The sequence below is a fragment of the Cydia splendana genome, chromosome 13 (assembly GCF_910591565.1).
Source record: "Cydia splendana chromosome 13, ilCydSple1.2, whole genome shotgun sequence".
NCBI lineage: Eukaryota > Metazoa > Arthropoda > Insecta > Lepidoptera > Tortricidae > Cydia > Cydia splendana.
Window position 1 is genome coordinate 13,529,793 of NC_085972.1, and position 18,651 is coordinate 13,548,443.

Sequence of the window (18,651 nt, forward strand, 5' to 3'; positions counted from 1 at the left end):
AGATTAATCGCTACGATTTATAGTTACGTGTGTAGCCAGCATTAGAGAGTTATTATTACAGGTTAGAGAGAGAGTTTAGAGAGATTGTGTATTAGATTCTGACCACGTTTACATACATATCCATATAAGCTCAATTCTCGTAGTCCGACTCTAGCCCTCCCTTTCATTATTGTATTGACTCCGATAATATTGACTCAATTTTACAAGCTTTTATTTAGTTTCACCTGACCGTTGTCTGTCTGTCTGTCTGTGTGTAATCAAATCTTGCAAGTTAAATTTGATCCACTTCGCGGTTTCCGATTGAGCTGAAATTTTGCATACATACGTAAGTCGGGTGACAATGCAATATTATGGTGTCATCGAGCTGATCTGATGATGGAGACCGGAGGTGGCCATAGGAACTCTGTGATAAAACAACGAAACCTAATTGTGTTTGGGGTTTTTAGAATTGTCTCGATGAGTATTAGTTGCCTGTGGAAAAAAAAGTACAGCCGGCGATAAAAGCTTGTACCAAAAATGAAATTTTTGCCAAAAACTTATTTTATTTCTACAACAGCACACGCAACGCACTTATGTTTAGGGCTACAGTATTGACTACCTACGTCAAATTTCTTCGTAAATAATGATAGCTAATATTTCTCCTAAGCTAGTAATGAATTTTTGTATTAATGTCTCACGAAAACGGTTTTAATATGACCCTGCGTCGTTGATAATTTTGACCGTATCTCCTTTATTGCACAATGCTTTGCCTTGAACGCATGTTTTCGCTTTATAATATTCATTGAATGAATTTGCAGACGCTTACGAGGCAGAACAACTGCTGAAAGAAGTTGACATCCACTCTGTGACCGGCGTGTTGAAGCTCTACCTACGAGAGCTTCCCGAAGCGCTGTTCACTGATGCGCTGTACCCAGATTTTTTGAAAGCTTGGAGCGCAACACAGGTGCGACTTTATTCCATTGAGAATTATCTCAATGGAATAAACACACACATTACAACACACATCACACACACATACATGGACATTAGTCCAGAATAGAATAACCACCTGGAAAATTTAATCGCATTTGTTGGAATTTAATTCAAAAGAAAATAATACAAACTTTTATTGGCCTCCCGACTATCATCTACATATCGGAGATGTTTCATACTCGTAACAAATTATTGTGGTTGAACGTTCTGCTGTACAGCTGGTTTTGAATTATTTTTGCAATCCAAAATGAAATACCTACTAATAGAAGTTATCTACTAGGGAACCGAACAACCACGACACACAAACTGAGACTTTTATAGAAGGGCAATAGTTGCGATCGTGATACCTGTCTTGTCCAGACTTCCAGAGGTCAATGATAGCATGTATATTGTTTATGTATTGCAGGGCGTGGGCACTTCAGTAGACTCCGGTCCGGCGCATACGCGGCGGCATGCGCTTATGAAGTGTTTCGCGCAGCTGCCCGACCTCAACAAAAATTGCATCGATTTCCTGCTCAATCATTTTGTCAAGTGAGTGTCTATATACAGAACATTCTTAAACCTCTCAACTCTTAGGGATCTAAATTTGTCAGCCAAGAAACGGGCAATTTTGATCCTATTCGATTATGAATCGGAGGGGTCTATTTAGATCGGCCCATGCCTCGCGCCGGGGCAAAGCGGTCCATCCGAGTACATAGTCAGCATGCGAGTGAACCGGAAGTAACATTTCGGCATAATTAACTATAATTAATCGTATGGTGTCTCAGAGTGAACCAGCACGAGGCGGACAACAAGATGTCGCTGCACAACCTGGCGACGGTGTTCGGGCCGACGCTGCTGCGGCCGGGCGGCGCGGCGGCGGGCGTCAAGCTGCGCGCCGACCAGCTGGCGGCCGGCACCGTGGACGCCATGGCGCAGGCCGGCATCCTCTACTGCCTGCTGCAGCAGCGCCAGCTCGCCGCGCAGCTCTCCTCCCACCACCGCGGCAACTGACCGCCCCCGTCACCCGCACACCCACCCACGGACTGGACTGATCTATCCCTACAGAAACGCTAATCTCTACACTAGCTAATCTCTAGCGTTGTAATCTTACAACGCTAGAGTCGACCCGCTAAGTTTTAATGCGAAATGCTACGTCAAGTGTGCCGCTTCTATGGAATATGTATGTATTGTTACCGAGTCTGTGCTAAGTTAGCGCGTCCGGAGTCTATCTATACTTTTTTTTGTTACTGTGGTTTATTACTCCTTGCCGATTTAAGAAAGGTGGCTTTCACACGTTAGGAAAATGTTCGGTGCGAAAATATTGTTCTTAACACCACCATAGAGAAATATAGTAAGCATAACATTTGAAAAATGTGATGTTGATGCTCTGGAACTTTTTTAATTCTTGGGTGTTTTCTGGTTTCAAAATCCTGACAAATTACAGGGCGGCACTCTATTTCCATGCGTAGTACGTATTTGTATTGTAAACGTGTTATAGTCATTTGAAATATTGAGTCACACAAAAATGGTACTATACTATTGTAATACCACTTAATTCACTATCGCGTGCTGAAGGTAACATTACCTTCCGCGATTAAAATGTTGAATATACTTATATCGATAATCGGTATAAGAGTTATAAGTGCTTTCATTTCAAGTTTACGTGTGACACTGACTTGTTTTTGCTTGTAATATGATAAAAAAAAAACATCCTTAATTTACAATATATTATATTAGTATTTTTTGCACGACAGAGTGCTTGATTAAATTCGCATATATTTAAAATTGTATACTTCTTTTTATAACTAGCTTTGGCGTTTTGATGTCTGCGTGAGGGAAACGACTTCTGAAGTGAACCTAGAAATAGCTTCCACGTCCTTCCGCGGGAACGCTTGTCCTTTATTAAAATATTGCCTGTTAACGAATAGGCGTTAAGTTAGATAGTCAACTCGAACGATCCAAAACATACACAAACGACGGTTACAATCATAAAGACAAATATTTAAAATGCCTTAGCGTTCGTGCAAATTAGAGGTAAGTGTAAACGTAAGATTTTTTCTAAATTAAAATTTTTCTGAGTATTCATTTTTTGGTCACAAAATGGTGGCCCAACAAAGTATCGTAGCAAATTTTATTGGAGCCACCGGCTTCGCTCACACAAGTTTTCTCTTTTTAATAACTCTATTGTTTAAGCGGACATAGGTAGATTTATATAAGGAAGGGTTGAAGAATTAATAGTTATAGTTACAAATCTGTGTAAGTCAGTCAGCAGGCTCACGACACAAATGTGTGCTATTCTTGAAACTCAGTTACATTTTGTACAGGGCATACTAGAATTAGACAGTTATTTTAATAATGCAGTTGTCCATTATACATTATTTATTTTATTTACATTTGTACCATTTGGAGTAAAACAGATACCGGCCAAACAATCGCCAAGTTTATATAAGTTAGCCTGTAATTATAATCGGCAGATAAAAGTAAAATCATAACAAGTACATTACAATTCATGAACGAATACATTTAAGCTTTCTAATTTAAATACACTGCCAGATTTAAGTCCAATTACGTTTTATAAATAAGAATCCATTATTGGAATAAAGTGTATTATTTCTAACCAGTATTCGTAATTATATTCAAAATCAATCATGTAAGTAACAAGTGTTATGCGACATTCCATGAAATAAAACAGACTGAGTGTAGAACTATTACACGTAATATCATTTCCAGAAATTTAGCTTATTAACAATTTTGAACTTTAAATACTGGGTCGAAAAGAAATTTAAGATTCAGTGAGTATTAGGAAGTGGGACCCAATTAATAATAATGATTGTAATAAATGATTAGCATATAAATTGGAGCAGACTGATATGAATTAATTGTTTACTTTTTTTCTACCTTCGACAAAACACCTTTGATCAAAGTAAGTTTTAGTTTTGTATGACTGCAGCACAAGCAGGACCTTTGTGGAAGACTAAATTATTTTAACGTGATTTTTTATTTAATTATGGATCTGTCTGCGGTTAATAGTGCAGGAGACGAATGATTATTATTATTATTATATAGGGGATGATGTTTCGGTTGTCACGTAGCATTGTAATGCTAGTCGTCTTTATTTAATATGTTCAATTATTGTATTGTTGTCAGTACGGGGTTGCGGCTGCCTCGCTGCAGCAGCGCAATGCACTTGCACTAGGTGAGGTTCGCTCGCTAGCTTAGACATAGTATTAGGTGTTTATTTCACAAGTATACTAGTATGTACTTAAAAGTAAATATTATTACCAAAAAATTGATAAAAGCTTAGAGGGAGGTTATATCCATTTTAAATTTGTGTTATATTTTTGTTTAATCCCATTGACATTTATGATTTATGTTGATATAATTAATATATTAGTAATTTAGGTGACCAAACTGTACCTTTTTTCTTTTTACAATCTTTATTTTCTTCACCAAAGACAATATTACTTGGGTTTTTGCCATGATTTCATATTAAGGAATACTTAATAGAATTCCAACAAATTTTGCCAAAGTTTGCCAATTAATACATCTGCAATCTTTTTGAAAGCCATATTATTTTGTGCTTGATTGAATGCTTGAAAGTGTTGATATATCTAATCGAATGTTGATAGTTGAACTTTTACCTTCCACTGAACTATGCTTTGAGGATGTCTTTGTGGAAGTTTTCTTAGTTACATTTGGCACAGCAATATTTTGACACTGTTTTGAAATTACTATTAGTCATCATAGAAGCATTTAGAAGGTAATTCTTTGTCAGACTGAAGGCAGTAAGTTCACAAGCTTACTGCTGCCAAATGAATTATATTAACCAGTCTTGTACACAGTTGTATTATGAATGTTACCTTATAGTCTGCTATTATTATTTCAATATAAGATTCTCTATTTAATAAGTTGTGCTAGTAATAATCCTGCTGTATTATAGGTATTTACACAACCAGGTTTACTCCCACACTGTATTGAATTTTTGTATATATGACACTGAAATGTAGTAATGTAACATTTGCAATAAAATGTATTTTTATTACCACCTTTAAACTCTCTTTCATTTCATCACTCTTAACACATATAGGGTGGGAACCCTTACTTAAGGGCTTGTGCACAAATAACGCGAGGTTCGAGGGGGGTGGGGGTCACGAAAAAATCACCGTCACATCAAATTAGCCGAAAACACCTCGTGTGACATTTATACACAACCCCTAATCAGTATTCAGTCATTTATTGCTTACATACATTAATTAGGTGGTACATTTGAATATTGTACAGCTATGAACCCCGTAAGGGCACTGCAAATTACAATACTTCATTTTAACTGACAATTAGATATGTGAGTCGAAATACTGAAATGGTAGGTATCCCCGGATTATAAATGGAACAGGTTTCCATAATTACATTGAAACCCTCTGGGGTCACAGAGAATGAGTAAAACTCAACATCTTTACATCAATTGATTTAATTAAAAATGTCAAATTATCATAGTTTCATTCTACTTAAAATTAAACAGCCACATTCACTAAACACTTTGTGAATTGGTTAAATATAATTTAAAAAATAAATCTATTAAAGTTATTCTTGAAATGCCTTCCAAATAATAAATATAAATTGCAATAACTATCACAACCAGAGAGGCTAGCATCTTTGATTTTCTGTATGTAAAATATGTTATAATAAGAAGTCCACAGTACAGGGCTAAACGTTTAAGAGCATTTTGTAAAAGGTCACTTCTTTGTTGATCATCAACACACATGCCATCCCATAAGACACTACTGGATTCACAAGAAGTGCATTGAGAGGGGCCAGCATCTGCACATGTCTTGCATGAGTTATGGCACTTTTTACAACTGTAGGATCCTTCTCGGTTCACGCAGAATTGGTTAGCCTTACAAGAGCTTGAGGTTAAGCACTCATTGATGTCTATACATGTTCCTGATTGCAACTCCCAGCCTTTCTTGCATGCAGTGCAAGCTGCGGGTCCATCCCCTGAGCAACCCGCACAAGCTTTATGACACTGTTGACAGGAATCTTCGCTTGCTTTGTAGTAATTTTTAGCACAATCATCACAAAAAGTACCTGCAAATTCCTTATCACAAATACATGTGCCATTGCCTTTACGTGTACCTTCTCCAGCGCATTTTCCTCGACCACCACATATTTTATTCTTGTGTAATGGGCATGGAGTGCATGATTCTCCAAAATGGTTTTCAGGGCAGCAGTGTTGAAGAGTTTCAATGCACAGCCATGCGTATAGATCAACAGACTCAGGGTCCTCATGGAACCACCACTTTTCTAAAGGTTGCTCAGCTTCCTCTGCCAGAGCGTAGCACTGATCTTGATGTTTTTTCACTTCGGAGCAAAGACCTTCCTGTATTTCTACAATCCTCATCTCACTCCGCGCGTACGACTTTAGCTTTGCTTCTTCCCAGGCAGCGTCCCCTCCTTCGTATTTCCCCCGAGATGTTTTTGTAAGCCAGTGGCTGAAGGAATCTGTTAGTATTCTACATTTTTTGCAATCATCTACTCTACCAACAGAATGTAAATCAATATCAGGCAAAGGTATTTTTTTACAAATAATTTTATGAATGAAAAGCAACTGTACCAATAGTGATATAATTTTTACACCGAATACCTTCATATTTATCGATATTAACAGGACAACTTTAAACCTTCTCTGAACTAATTGTTTCAAAGTTTGTCTTATTTTACTTGTCTGAAACTCGATCACATCTCCTCCCCGGTATATCTCACTTGACACTGACGTGTAATTTCAGGATTGGGTTTGACCGAGACACGAGATAATAATTCGACTGTCAACTATGTACTAAGATACCGCCGGTAGTTTTCACACTAACTTAAACAGCATACTGTCTATGGACGTTATAAAATCAATTCATTCATTCATTCATCCATTCATTCCATTCGATTGAGTTGAGTGAGTTGTCTTTTCTATCGAGAAAAAGAGCATGAAAGACAAATATAATAATATCGACGTTATTCATCATCGAAGTCATTAATTACAAGTAACAGTGGTTTTCGGTAAAGCTAGTAATCAGTGTACATAATTGCAGCTAAGATAAAAAGGTTATGGTGGCTTGCTACCACAGATTTCAAAACCTAACCTAGGTTCCACATGCAATTTGAAGTTTAATGAATTAAATCCAGTTCCCAGTCACGATGGCTGATAAAATAAGGTAATCCTTGGTTCATTTGCTACCTGCCTATTCTTTTAGTATAAGTAATGCAGTCACTAATTTCATTATATGGTGTTTTGTTTTAGAGTTGATTCAAAATTCGACATGAAGGGCAACTATGAGCCCTCTGATTCGGAAGATGAGTACTCTGAAGAAGAAAAAGAACTACTGGAAAAGGTGCGTAAAAGAAAACATCAAAACTCTGACAGTGAGGAAGAGATGTATGCATTCTCAGAGTCTGATGAGGACTCTGATGGTAAAAAAGATGATTTAGGCATTGCAGATAGTGACGTAGAAGGGCAGGAAAAGTCAGACGATGATTTGCCCGACTCTAAAGCTTGGGGCAAAAACAAAAGGTCTTACTATGCTACTGACTATGTTGATGAGGACTATGGTGGCTTTGGAAATGATGAAAGAGCAGCCCTTGACGAAGAAGAAGAGGCAAGAAATATTCAAAAAAGGCTTTTAGAGCAACTTGGTGAAGAAGATTTTACAGAGGACTATATCAATAAACTTGCCGCCAAAGCTAAAGATGCTGAGTCTGTTGTAAAAAGTGATTTAAGTCAGATGTCCAAGAGGCAAAAACTACAATTACTAGAAAAGGAGAGCCCAGAGTTTGCTGGTCTGATTGACGATTTTAAATCTAAACTGACAGTGGCTAAAGATGATTTACATCCAGTTTTAAGGCTTGTCAATGATGGAAAACTACCACAATGTCCAGCTTCAAAATTTGTAAAGACTAATTTTGATCTTATCCTAAATTACTGCACTAATATTAGTTTCTATTTATTACTTAAAAGTCAAAGAATCAACATACAGAATCATCCAGTTATCAAAAAGCTCTACCAGTACAGACAGATGTTAAATAAGATGGAGCCTATCTACCTCGAAGTGGTGAAGCCCCAAATAGACAGTATATTAAATGCTGTAAGCAACAACCTAGAATTACAAGTTACAGATCAAAAGGAGGTAAGCAAGAAATGCAAATCAGAGAATGTACCTGCTGAACCAACATCAAAGAAACTTAAACTTATTTCTGCTTTGGAGAAAGATGAAGGAGAAGATACAGGTGTATCAGATAATGAAGACGAATATGAAGACAATCAATCTGATGTTGATCATGTTGCTAAAAATAATGATGAATCTGAAGAAAGTGGATTCTCAGATAATGATGCTCTACCTCAAGAGAAGGATGATAGTAAACCTTCCTCATCACAAGATATTGTACCTGTTGATGCAGATAAGCGAGAAATCACTTATCAGATAGCCAAGAACAAGGGTCTAACTCCACATAGAAAGAGAGAGCAGAGAAATCCTAGAGTCAAACATAAACTCAAGTACAGGAAGGCTAAGATCAGGAGGAAGGGAGCAGTCCGTACTCCTCGTACTGAGGTAACTAGGTATGGTGGTGAAGCCTCAGGTATTAAGGCTAATGTGAAAAAGAGCATTAAAATTAAGTAATATGAATACATGGTTATGTATTTTATTATTATATTTTGTACAATAAAGTTATGTACTGCATTATTCTGCTTTTGTTTTTTAATGTTGCCATCTGAAACAAAAAAATAATACATAATGTAGATATACATTTTCTGTCCTGTTATGCTATCACGGGCTGATTGTCCATTAAAATGAATGTTCATGAATCTTGGTTTCTGTATAAATTACTAAGTCGCTATTAAATTATCTGGAGACAATCTGCAAAAGCAAGTGATTTAATTCAAAACCATATTTCCTTAATCATATTTTCCAATATACAGGCTTATGATATGTTAATGGGATTGGCAACTGTCAAAGGTTTGTATATATGGCGCCATCAGAGCTTGCCCGTTTTTGTATGAGATTTGACTTAAAGGGCCAGCATCCTGGGGATAAAATTCCATTAAATAAACAAAAATTTGACACAATTCTAGGGGTTGACAGGGCAAGCTATGCTGGCGCCATCTGCTAAATACTTTGTCCGGCCAACCCCATTGATAAAGCATACAAACAAACAAACATAAAAGCAGGCAAACATAGAATTTCTGGATAGCCGTCCAGAGCACGTACTTACAATTTCAAGACCTTGTCCTTCCCGCCGGAAGCCACGTGGCCGCCGTCCGGCGCCCAGTCCACGGCGTACACCTCGTCCGCGTGGCCCGGCAGCTCCAACTCCAGCTTCTTGGTCTTCATGTTCCATACTAAAATGTATCGTTAATTTGCATATCGTTAGTTTATTATCTCCTAGAAATATAACTGGCAGGAGCGGCATGGTATTGAGACGACATAGTTAGGTATTTTTAACTGACCCAGCGTTAGCGAAGGTTTCCCTTTCATTCAGGTTAGGCAAAATTTCGTATGTCCGGATGTTCTCCTCTAACAGGTCACATTTATTAAACGATTCAGCAAGGTTCTGTAGTTAGTCGTTTCGTTCGTAGAAATTGGCACAAAGGACTTAGTGCCAGTATGGTCTATGGCACAGAGGTTTAGCCTGTCCAGATGGACACAGCTCACAGAGACACTAAGACTAGTATCTCTGTGAGCTACACACGTATAAGATTTAGATAGGAATAAAATTCTTTTTGTATTCTACTTATGGATTTCATGGACATAAACTTCTGTAGTACTGTACGGTCTGTACGTATTCCGCTAGGTATCTAACTGGCCATTGGTGGTGCTTATGTATGTTTTTTCAAGAATGTTAACAGGTTGGACGATGGTACACATTAAAATAATATCTCGTAACGCAACGACAATGGACATATGGAATACCACCCTTAGCGACCTTCACGTGTTACCTTTGAGCGTGGAGTCCGCGCTGGAGCTGAGCAGCAGCCGCGAGTCGGCGGCCCAGGCGAGCGAGTATACGGCCTGCACGTGTCCGCGGAGCGTCGCTATGAACTTCCCTGTCGCCGCTTCCCACAGCTTTACTGATTTGTCGAACGATGCTGACGCTATCAATCTGTACAAATGTATGTTTCAAAATTCAAAATCACTACACCTTATAAAACAACGTCCCCCGCCGTGTCTGTCTGTTTGTATGTTTGTTCGCGATAAACTCAAAACGTACTGAACGGATTTTCATGAGGTTTTCACCTATCAATAGAGTGATTCTTGAGGAAGGTTTAGGTGCGGGTCGCTGGTTAATAAAATTATATAATAAATAATTTTCTTACATGTGGAGTTCTCACAAATGCTAAAAATGAACTGTAAATATGATGAATTTATCCAAGTCGCCGGTTTTTTACCTACTTAGGTCAAATCTTACAGGCTGCAAGACGACCTTACTAATTTGGTAATAACTAGATTATAATCTAAGAGTAGACAGGTAACTTTAGCTATAGCGTTTTGACGGGTACATGTTACTTCTCGATTGTTTGCATGCGCGCGGTTTTTGTATAGGTATACTCGATTTTAATTAAAACACACCGCCCCATAATACGATCCTTGTATAAACCTTACAGACTTTATGATTATGAAGATGAGGTGTGCCTACTCAAGTGTACCTATACGTAGATGAAGTAAATGTTCCATGTAGGAAGAAATTATAGAATCCGTTTACGTTAAGAAGGTACCAGTAATACCAGGTGTGGCTCACTCCGCGATTGCAGGTGTAGCTACAAGTACATCCGTTCCACACCAATTTTGGTGGATAGCCATAAGCCGCGCGTGGCGCTCTCGCCACCTAGCGGCCATATCTGTCCTGATCGTAACAGACGCGTTTTGTTAGAGAGTGAGTCTTCTGTACCTAGTACTATTATTTATTCTGTGGTAATACCTTGAGTCTGGCGAGAACTTGACGTCGTTGATGAGCTGCTGGTGTCCAGTCATGCGCGCCAGGGGGCGCTTCTCCTTCTCCGGGAGCCACAGGAACAGCGTGAAGTCGTCAGAGCCCGACACCAGGCGCTCCTGGCCGCTAGGACATACGGTTTGGTACCGCTCGAAGGCTCTCTGTTGTAGAACTTTTTCTGTAATACAAAGGGAATAAATTGATAGGTCTTAGTAACAAATGGACATTGTGTTGTCAGGAAAACGGGCCTTATTGCACTATAGTTCGTTTTTTTTTAGCATTAGAAAGAAGGTAAGATAAGGGGAAATTCAGTTAATCTAGAATCAACCTTTATTCTGCAAAAGAAATGCATCCGGATTATACATATAACAATGAGTCCCTAAGACACGTCTTTAAAGAAAACAAATTTCTTACATTAACTGGGCTGTATATCTACGAGCTTTGCTTATTTGTATCAAATAATAAATGCGACTTTTCATTTTACTCAGCACAACGTGATACTTAATGTAAGATCGCAATACAAATACAACATATTGCTCCCGGCAGTCAGAAATGCAGCTTATTGTAGGAGCACATTTATAACTGCAATTAAAGCGGGAAAAAATTCAAACTACAGCTAAAGGGTTGATAATTGATCGTGTTTTTTATGATTTGCATGAATACTTTATGTATGAGACCAACTAGCATGTTAACAAATATGTAGTTTTAGTTAAATTAAGTATTAGTTAAGTTGATAATGTAATATTGTATACCCGATATGGGTTGCCGTTGTGACTGTATGTATATAACATTGTATTCCACCTTATTGTACACGGTAAACAATAAATTATTTCTATTCTATTCTATGCGATCTTGACATGTCTTTTAATTGAAAAACGCTGTTTAAAAATCAGTAACTATTACCTATTACTTATGAAAGCAGAAGAATATAAATGATCGTATTAGATTCATAATTGTTACATATTTGCTATGACGTAAAACGTGTTTTTCAATTAAAAGACACATCAAGATTGTTTACCTTATTTCTAATGCTAAAAAAAACGAACTAATTACAAGTATTGACGATTCTCCAAATCGATCAAACGAATGTGATGCTCGCTAATTGAGCGTCATTTATACTGTAAACAGTTGTTTTATATATCTCTTAGCATGCAGTGCACCGCCACGCTTCTGAAAGCTTGCAACTCCAGGGTGTCACTTGCGCGATGCTGATCCTTTATGAACTTGTACAGTCCTATTTTACGTACCTCAGCAGGTACCAAGATACCCATCTTAATCCTTCATAGTAAATCTAAATCAACACTCACTGTCAGACATGAATCCCTGCTGGTCTAGGATAGGATGGAAGGGTCCAGTCCGTAGAACGTAGTCCGTGCTAAGTGCTAGTGTGTTCACCCAATGTGCGTGCCCTTCCAGAGTTCGGCACAAAATGCCGTCGTCTGCTCTCCATACCTGTAACATTTTCATGGTTAGGTACATTTCAGTTACATACTTTTAACTAATAACAGACAAATGCTATGTTGCTGTTAAACTATCAAAGGCAACGTTATTCTAATTTAACGGGTATTATGAAAAAAATAACCATAGAAAAAGAATACTTACATATTTAAGAATACAGCTTAAGGAGAATGCATACTTAGCAAACGTAAAGCCCGCTCCACACTCGTGCGCGAATCGCGGCGCGAAGCCGCGAACGCGAGTGTGGAATCTATTTCGCAGATCTGCGAAATCGACTCCACACATTTGGACGCCAAGAGCGCCAAAATAATAAATACTATGGAGCTAATAGGGATATATATGTATGTATTATTGGTATTCAAGTTTGTGCAAAGTTAGCATGGTCAGAGTCTAAATACTGTGGCATATGCTATCAATAGTATCAATGTAATGTGAAGGTTGTATTGACAGTCACATAAACTGGCATGCAAGGTTTATATTGGCTTGCTTACATGAATGACCTTATAACATATGTGACTTCATGTGAGTGATTTTCGATTATGATGTACCTATACATACATACATGGCAAAGGAAGCCCTCCCGACACTCAACCCCAATCTGTCGCGGAGACTTCGACAGCTGAAGAGACCACAGCTCCGGCTTATAGCCGGGGCAATAACTGGACACGCCTCATTTAACAAGCACCTACTAACCCTACGTGTTACAGATAGCCCCCTCTGCAGAGCGTGCATGGAGGCAGAGGAGACAGCCGCCCACGTCATTCTCGAATGCCCAGGGGTGGCAAAATACCGGGCACAACACCTCGGCTCACCGGGGTCTCTCCCAGAAGTCGTCGGCAACGTCAAGGGTCTGCTAGGCTTCTTGGTAGAGTTGGGTTGGCAGGAATAGTGCCGCCAACCCATTACGCAAAATAGGCGTGATATTATGACGTCGAGTTGCGGAAACCAAGCCCGCGAAAACCTATATATACCTATATATACATACATACATGCTATATAGCGTTCAAAGGGTTAATATATACCTTAATTGTTCTATCCTGGGATGAAGTGTAGATTAGACCAGTGCCACCCCATTTCACACATGTGACTGCCTTAGTGTGTCCTGTGAGACTGAGTAATGTGATACCAGACACGGTGTCCCATATTCTGACATCACCATCTTTTGAGGAAGAGGCTAACTTTCGACATTCAGAGTTTCTGGAAAGTTATTTTAAATTAATTAGGTTTTTTCTATACCAAAATATATTTCAATACTTTTTACTATTTAACACATTTATTGCCACCCAGCCAAACAAGACATCCGCGCCAGGCCACAACAATTTCGTCATATAAAGCAGTAGTACCACAATCCCGATTCCCGACTATTGGGTTGTCCGGCCTGGGAACGAAATCATAAAATACCCGATAGTCGGGTTTTCGGCAAGGTAAACATCCCAGTGGATGAGGGGCATCAGTATTAGGGGGTGAGTAAGAGAAATGCTTTTTCATTGTATGGCAACTACTTCAATCAAATGTGTAATGCTCGTGAATATTGGCAATTTGTTAGTCAAGTCATGAAATATTACCAGACACTTTATAACATTCTCAGCTTTTTCAGAAGTATTAGAAGAATGGCATTACATAGGCAACATTCTTGTGGAATGATTCTTGGCTTGAAATTAAGCTTGAAGGTGGCAACTATTGAAAAAGTGTTAAGCACTGGGATATAAACATTAAAGTTTTGAAATGAATCAAGAGCAAAATTTTAAATAAATTTAAAATACTGAAGTATTTTTACATACTTATGGTATGGTTCCCACGCCAGTGCAGTAATCCACTGTTTGTGTCCTTGCATGGTTTTTCCAATTTGATTGCCAGTCACAGGATCCCAAAGGATTAATTTGCCTTGTTTGCATGCTGATGCCAATTTTGTGCCATCCGGAGACCAGCTTATGCACAACACCCAATTTGCATGACCTATATTATATAAGATTTTTTTTTAAGTTTTATATTTAAGTCTAAAGTTTATAAGTACAGTGACAAAATAATGATCCAAGTTAGCAATAAATTAATTAATATGACTAAAGTACAATTTTTTCCTGTTTCACATTATCAAATATAATTGGATAATATCTTCTCAAACCACTATACCATTTTCTTGATAATTGAAAATATCTTGACTAAATACATAGTAATTCTGATAAGCCTACTATTTAAAGCAAAAATGTATAAATGCATAAATATACCTTTACAAACATGTAATGGTGTCTGTGTGTTGAGGTCCCAAAACCGAACAGTAGTGTCACCAGATCCACTTGCAAGCTGCTTTCCCGAAGGACTGAAGCTTGTTGATATTACGGCTTCTGCATGTCCAGGTATGGAACTAAAATGTATTATTATTTCAAAGAAGGGATATTTATTTGCATTTATTTATCAATTTATATTGAGAATATACAATACAATACAAATCCTCTTTATTGCACAACGTCAGAATAAATGTACTAGGAAACATAAGTAATAAGAATAATAATGTAATAAGAAAGCAGTAACTAGTCTGCTCAGTATTTGATTTGTTACCTTGTACATCTGGTGACCGGCCTGACTCTAAACACTGCTTGTTGTTGGTATATTATTTCTACAACTTCTTCTGAATTTAGACTTTTTAAATCCAGTGATTCCTTAAGCGTAGATGTTATTTCAACATCTTTGACAAAAAACAAGAATGGTTTGTCTTCCTGAAAAGAAATACAACGAAAGTTTATTTTCTTTTCAAATGTATATTTGAAACCTGTATAGGTAAAATTTTTATTTGGAGAGAATTCCCTGTGACAGAACCCGAGAACTAATTGGCAAGGTAACTATTAGTTTTCTACAATTCATGTAGCAACTTATACGAAGCCAATCTTCAAAATTACCTCTTGTAAGAGTGCATTGCAAATAAGTTGGAGTTGGTCCTTTGTAACGTTTAACGGCAAATCTAAGGGACTTCCGGTTTCTTCTCCTGTATCTGATTTAAATTTTGCTTGAACAGTACTTGGTAAATCACTGTCGACATCCATATTTGTCGAATACTTATTTTCTGCACTTAAAAATTAAAGTTTGCACTCACTACACTACTCAAGTACTCAACATAACCTAGTCTTCGTCTTGTCAAAGCGAACTGTCAGTGTCACAACCACATGTTCTCACTCCAGATGTTCCAGACACTTGGAAACACGCTGTTTAAAAATGATTTACAAAATAAGGAGCTCCTCGAACGTATCATTTGTCTATGATTTTGATTATGACGACATTTCTGTGTGTATTCGCTGGCAACATTGGGTAATGTCCGATTTCGGCATTTCACTTACGTGTTTTGTTTATTTTACTTTTAAAAAATTGTCCGGATTAGTGATATTATTTATACAATGAAAATCCTCTATGTACTATTTATTTCATTGACTATAGTAAATTGTGATGAACATACACATACATACAAGGATGGCGAGCAAGTGGTGCTATGGATGAACACTGTGGGCCCATACCACAATCGCCAGGAGACGTATGCATATTTTTCGCTACCGTTTTGCGTCGGCACCAAAGTAACAATCGGGCACTACCATGAAACTTTATCGGAAGCGCTTCAGGGTGTGGAGCTTGAATTTAGTGGACTCGACATTACCTACAAGGATAAAGTTCCTGCACAGCAGTTTTGCGCTATAGAACTTACTGAGCAGTCATATAAAGCCCTCGTCTATGCAGTGAAGAACCACTACTGGTACCAAATGTACATTGACGACCTGCCTATTTGGGGAATCGTTGGCGAAGTGGATGGTGACAGCTACTATATCTGGACGCACAAAAAGTTTGATATTGGCTACAATGGAAACAGAATAGTTGAAGTAAACCTTACTGCAGAGAATAAGGAGCGACTTACACCGGATGCAAAAATTCCGTTCACATATGAAGTCAATTGGAAGAAGAGCAATATTAAGTTTGAAGACAGGTTTGATAAATACTTGGATCCCAACTTTTTCCAACACAGGATCCACTGGTTCAGCATCTTCAACAGCTTCATGATGGTGATATTCTTGGTGGGGCTGGTGTCTATGATTCTTATGAGGACTCTCCGTAAAGACTATGCTAGATACTCTAAGGATGATGACCTGGATGATTTAGAGAAAGATTTGGGAGATGAGTATGGTTGGAAACAAGTACATGGTGATGTGTTCCGTCCTGTTCCTCACTTGGGGTTATTCTCTGCTTTAATAGGGGCTGGCTATCAGCTTACCACTGTGACCTTGGCTGTCATTATATTTACGATATTTGGTGAACTTTACACTGAGAGGGGTTCATTATTGTCTACTGCTATTTTCATTTACGCTGCAACTTCTCCTGTGAATGGGTACTTTGGGGGCTCCTTGTATGCCAGGATGGGTGGTAAGCTATGGATCAAGCAGATGCTCCTCTCTGCTTTCTTACTCCCTGTGCTGGTCTGTGGTACTGCATTCTTTATTAATTTTATTGCTATGTATTATCATGCCTCGAGAGCTATTCCATTTGGCAGTATGGTGGCTGTGATGTCCATTTGCACTTTTGTTATTCTACCACTGACTTTAGTAGGCACTGTTCTGGGCCGTAACTTGGCTGGTCAACCGGACTATCCTTGCCGTATCAATGCTGTCCCTCGGCCCATACCCGAAAAGAAGTGGTTCATGGAACCATTCATAATTATCATCATGGGTGGTATTTTACCTTTTGGTTCAATATTTATTGAGATGTACTTCATATTCACATCTTTCTGGGCTTACAAAATCTACTATGTGTATGGTTTTATGTTGCTTGTGTTTGTGATCCTTATGATTGTGACAGTGTGTGTAACCATTGTGTGCACATACTTTTTATTGAATGCTGAGGACTACCGCTGGCAGTGGACTAGCTTCCTCTCTGCTGGAAGTACAGCTCTCTATGTATACTTGTATTCCTTCTATTACTTCCTGTTCAAAACGAAAATGTATGGTCTATTCCAAACCACTTTCTACTTTGGCTACATGGCTCTCTTCAGTTTAGCTCTTGGAGTAATTTGTGGGACTGTAGGCTACATTGGCACAAGTATTTTTGTTAGAAAAATTTATTCTACTGTAAAGATTGATTGAACACAAATTACTAGGTTGTCAATTTTTATTTGATATGGTACTGTTATTCCAATTGGAATAAAGTATCCTAAATGTTTTATTTGTTGATTTGGTTTATTTATTAAGAAGTGGTTACAAAAAATATGAGAGGAACTGTGAATAATGAGAATAATTAATTAGGCATGTCATATTGTGTTAATGAGTTTTGGCTCAACATTCCTAAATATTTAACATGCTATTATAATAAAATTGTGTAACAATATCAATATCTCGATATATTTTTTTTTTCAAGACCACAAGGAACCCATTGATTTGTATTAATTTGTTAAGCTTTTATTACATTTACTACAGTTTGCTTTAAAAATCGTAACTTTAAAGAGTATAGTTTATAGCAATACATTTTTAGCTAAAATAGAATACAGCCATTTCACCATTGTTGGTGGGGTATTTCCTCTATGTATTAATTATTAAAAAATATGTGGTTAAAGTCACACACTGCCATGTTTGGTTTTGCCCGAAAATGAGTTGCTGATCATTAGGTTGACCAACTCTTTATTTAGAGAACTCACTCTAATTACATTTAAGACTTAAATACCTATCCTATGTAAAATAAAGTATCTAGTTTTATTGTCTAAGTGATGGCCTCCTATGGGGCAAGGAATGTGGAATGTGTAAGGCATCGTCTCGGGTCCAGCGGTGCTAATATTAAACTATGTCTAAGTTACTTCTATCTTCTATGTCCCTTGGAAATTGTAAATATTGTCTTATCCTCTACTTAGATACACTAACTTCTCAACATTATTGTGCAATGATACTGATATATTCACTTATCATGAGATTATGTTATTTCATATTCATAATGTTGCAGATTTTCTGTGCTGTAATATTTCCCAAATATAATTTGTATGTATCATATTGTAAAGCTAAGATTTTGTTGGTTTTTCAAAGTAGTCAAAAGATTTGTTTTTGTAATTACTATGCCATAACTGTACTGATGTACTTGGTCGTGTAAAACAATACAATGTCATTTTAAGAAGAATAGCAATTTTATTTCTTATTTTAATTAGTTCAGAAATTTACCCATCTGATGTATGACAATAATGATAATTATTGAAAAACGAGGATTAATAATTACAGCAGAGTATAAAAAATAGTGGCATGGTGGCAATTACTT

General features: G+C 37.6%; 5 protein-coding genes and 1 long non-coding RNA gene across 6 annotated transcripts in view; 4 read left to right on the forward strand and 2 right to left on the reverse strand.

Moving 5' to 3' along the window:
- The window catches only part of LOC134796140 (active breakpoint cluster region-related protein), a 58,711-nt gene extending 53,704 nt beyond the window's left edge, over positions 1-5,007 (forward strand). Inside the window, exons 19-21 of the mRNA XM_063768113.1 lie at positions 798-943; positions 1,379-1,503; positions 1,740-5,007. Of these exons, the coding sequence (XP_063624183.1) occupies positions 798-943; positions 1,379-1,503; positions 1,740-1,965 (497 nt within the window). The 3' untranslated portion in view covers positions 1,966-5,007. The remainder of the gene's footprint in view (positions 1-797; positions 944-1,378; positions 1,504-1,739) is intronic.
- The window catches only part of LOC134796152 (uncharacterized), a 118,307-nt gene that overhangs the window by 60,444 nt on the left and 39,212 nt on the right, over positions 1-18,651 (forward strand). The window lies entirely within an intron of this gene.
- Positions 5,429-6,731, reverse strand: LOC134796142 (cysteine-rich with EGF-like domain protein 2). The gene has a single exon (XM_063768115.1). It carries the CDS (start codon positions 6,599-6,601, stop codon positions 5,483-5,485), a length of 1,119 nt encoding a protein of 372 aa, XP_063624185.1. The 5' UTR covers positions 6,602-6,731; the 3' UTR covers positions 5,429-5,482.
- On the forward strand, positions 6,891-8,678 carry LOC134796145 (something about silencing protein 10). Its single transcript, XM_063768118.1, has 2 exons — positions 6,891-7,157; positions 7,244-8,678. The coding sequence occupies exons 1-2, from the start codon at positions 7,141-7,143 to the stop codon at positions 8,616-8,618; spliced, it is 1,392 nt and encodes a 463-aa protein (XP_063624188.1). The 5' UTR covers positions 6,891-7,140; the 3' UTR covers positions 8,619-8,678.
- LOC134796144 (notchless protein homolog 1) lies at positions 8,625-15,477 on the reverse strand. The gene is made up of 10 exons (XM_063768117.1): positions 15,279-15,477; positions 14,941-15,098; positions 14,610-14,746; positions 14,166-14,340; positions 13,407-13,581; positions 12,234-12,378; positions 10,915-11,104; positions 9,935-10,098; positions 9,211-9,337; positions 8,625-8,709 (listed from the first exon to the last, which is right to left on the reverse strand). Exons 1-10 carry the CDS (start codon positions 15,420-15,422, stop codon positions 8,697-8,699), a joined length of 1,428 nt encoding a protein of 475 aa, XP_063624187.1. The 5' UTR covers positions 15,423-15,477; the 3' UTR covers positions 8,625-8,696.
- LOC134796146 (transmembrane 9 superfamily member 3) lies at positions 15,673-18,516 on the forward strand. Its single transcript, XM_063768119.1, has one exon. The coding sequence runs from the start codon at positions 15,771-15,773 to the stop codon at positions 17,496-17,498; it is 1,728 nt and encodes a 575-aa protein (XP_063624189.1). The 5' UTR covers positions 15,673-15,770; the 3' UTR covers positions 17,499-18,516.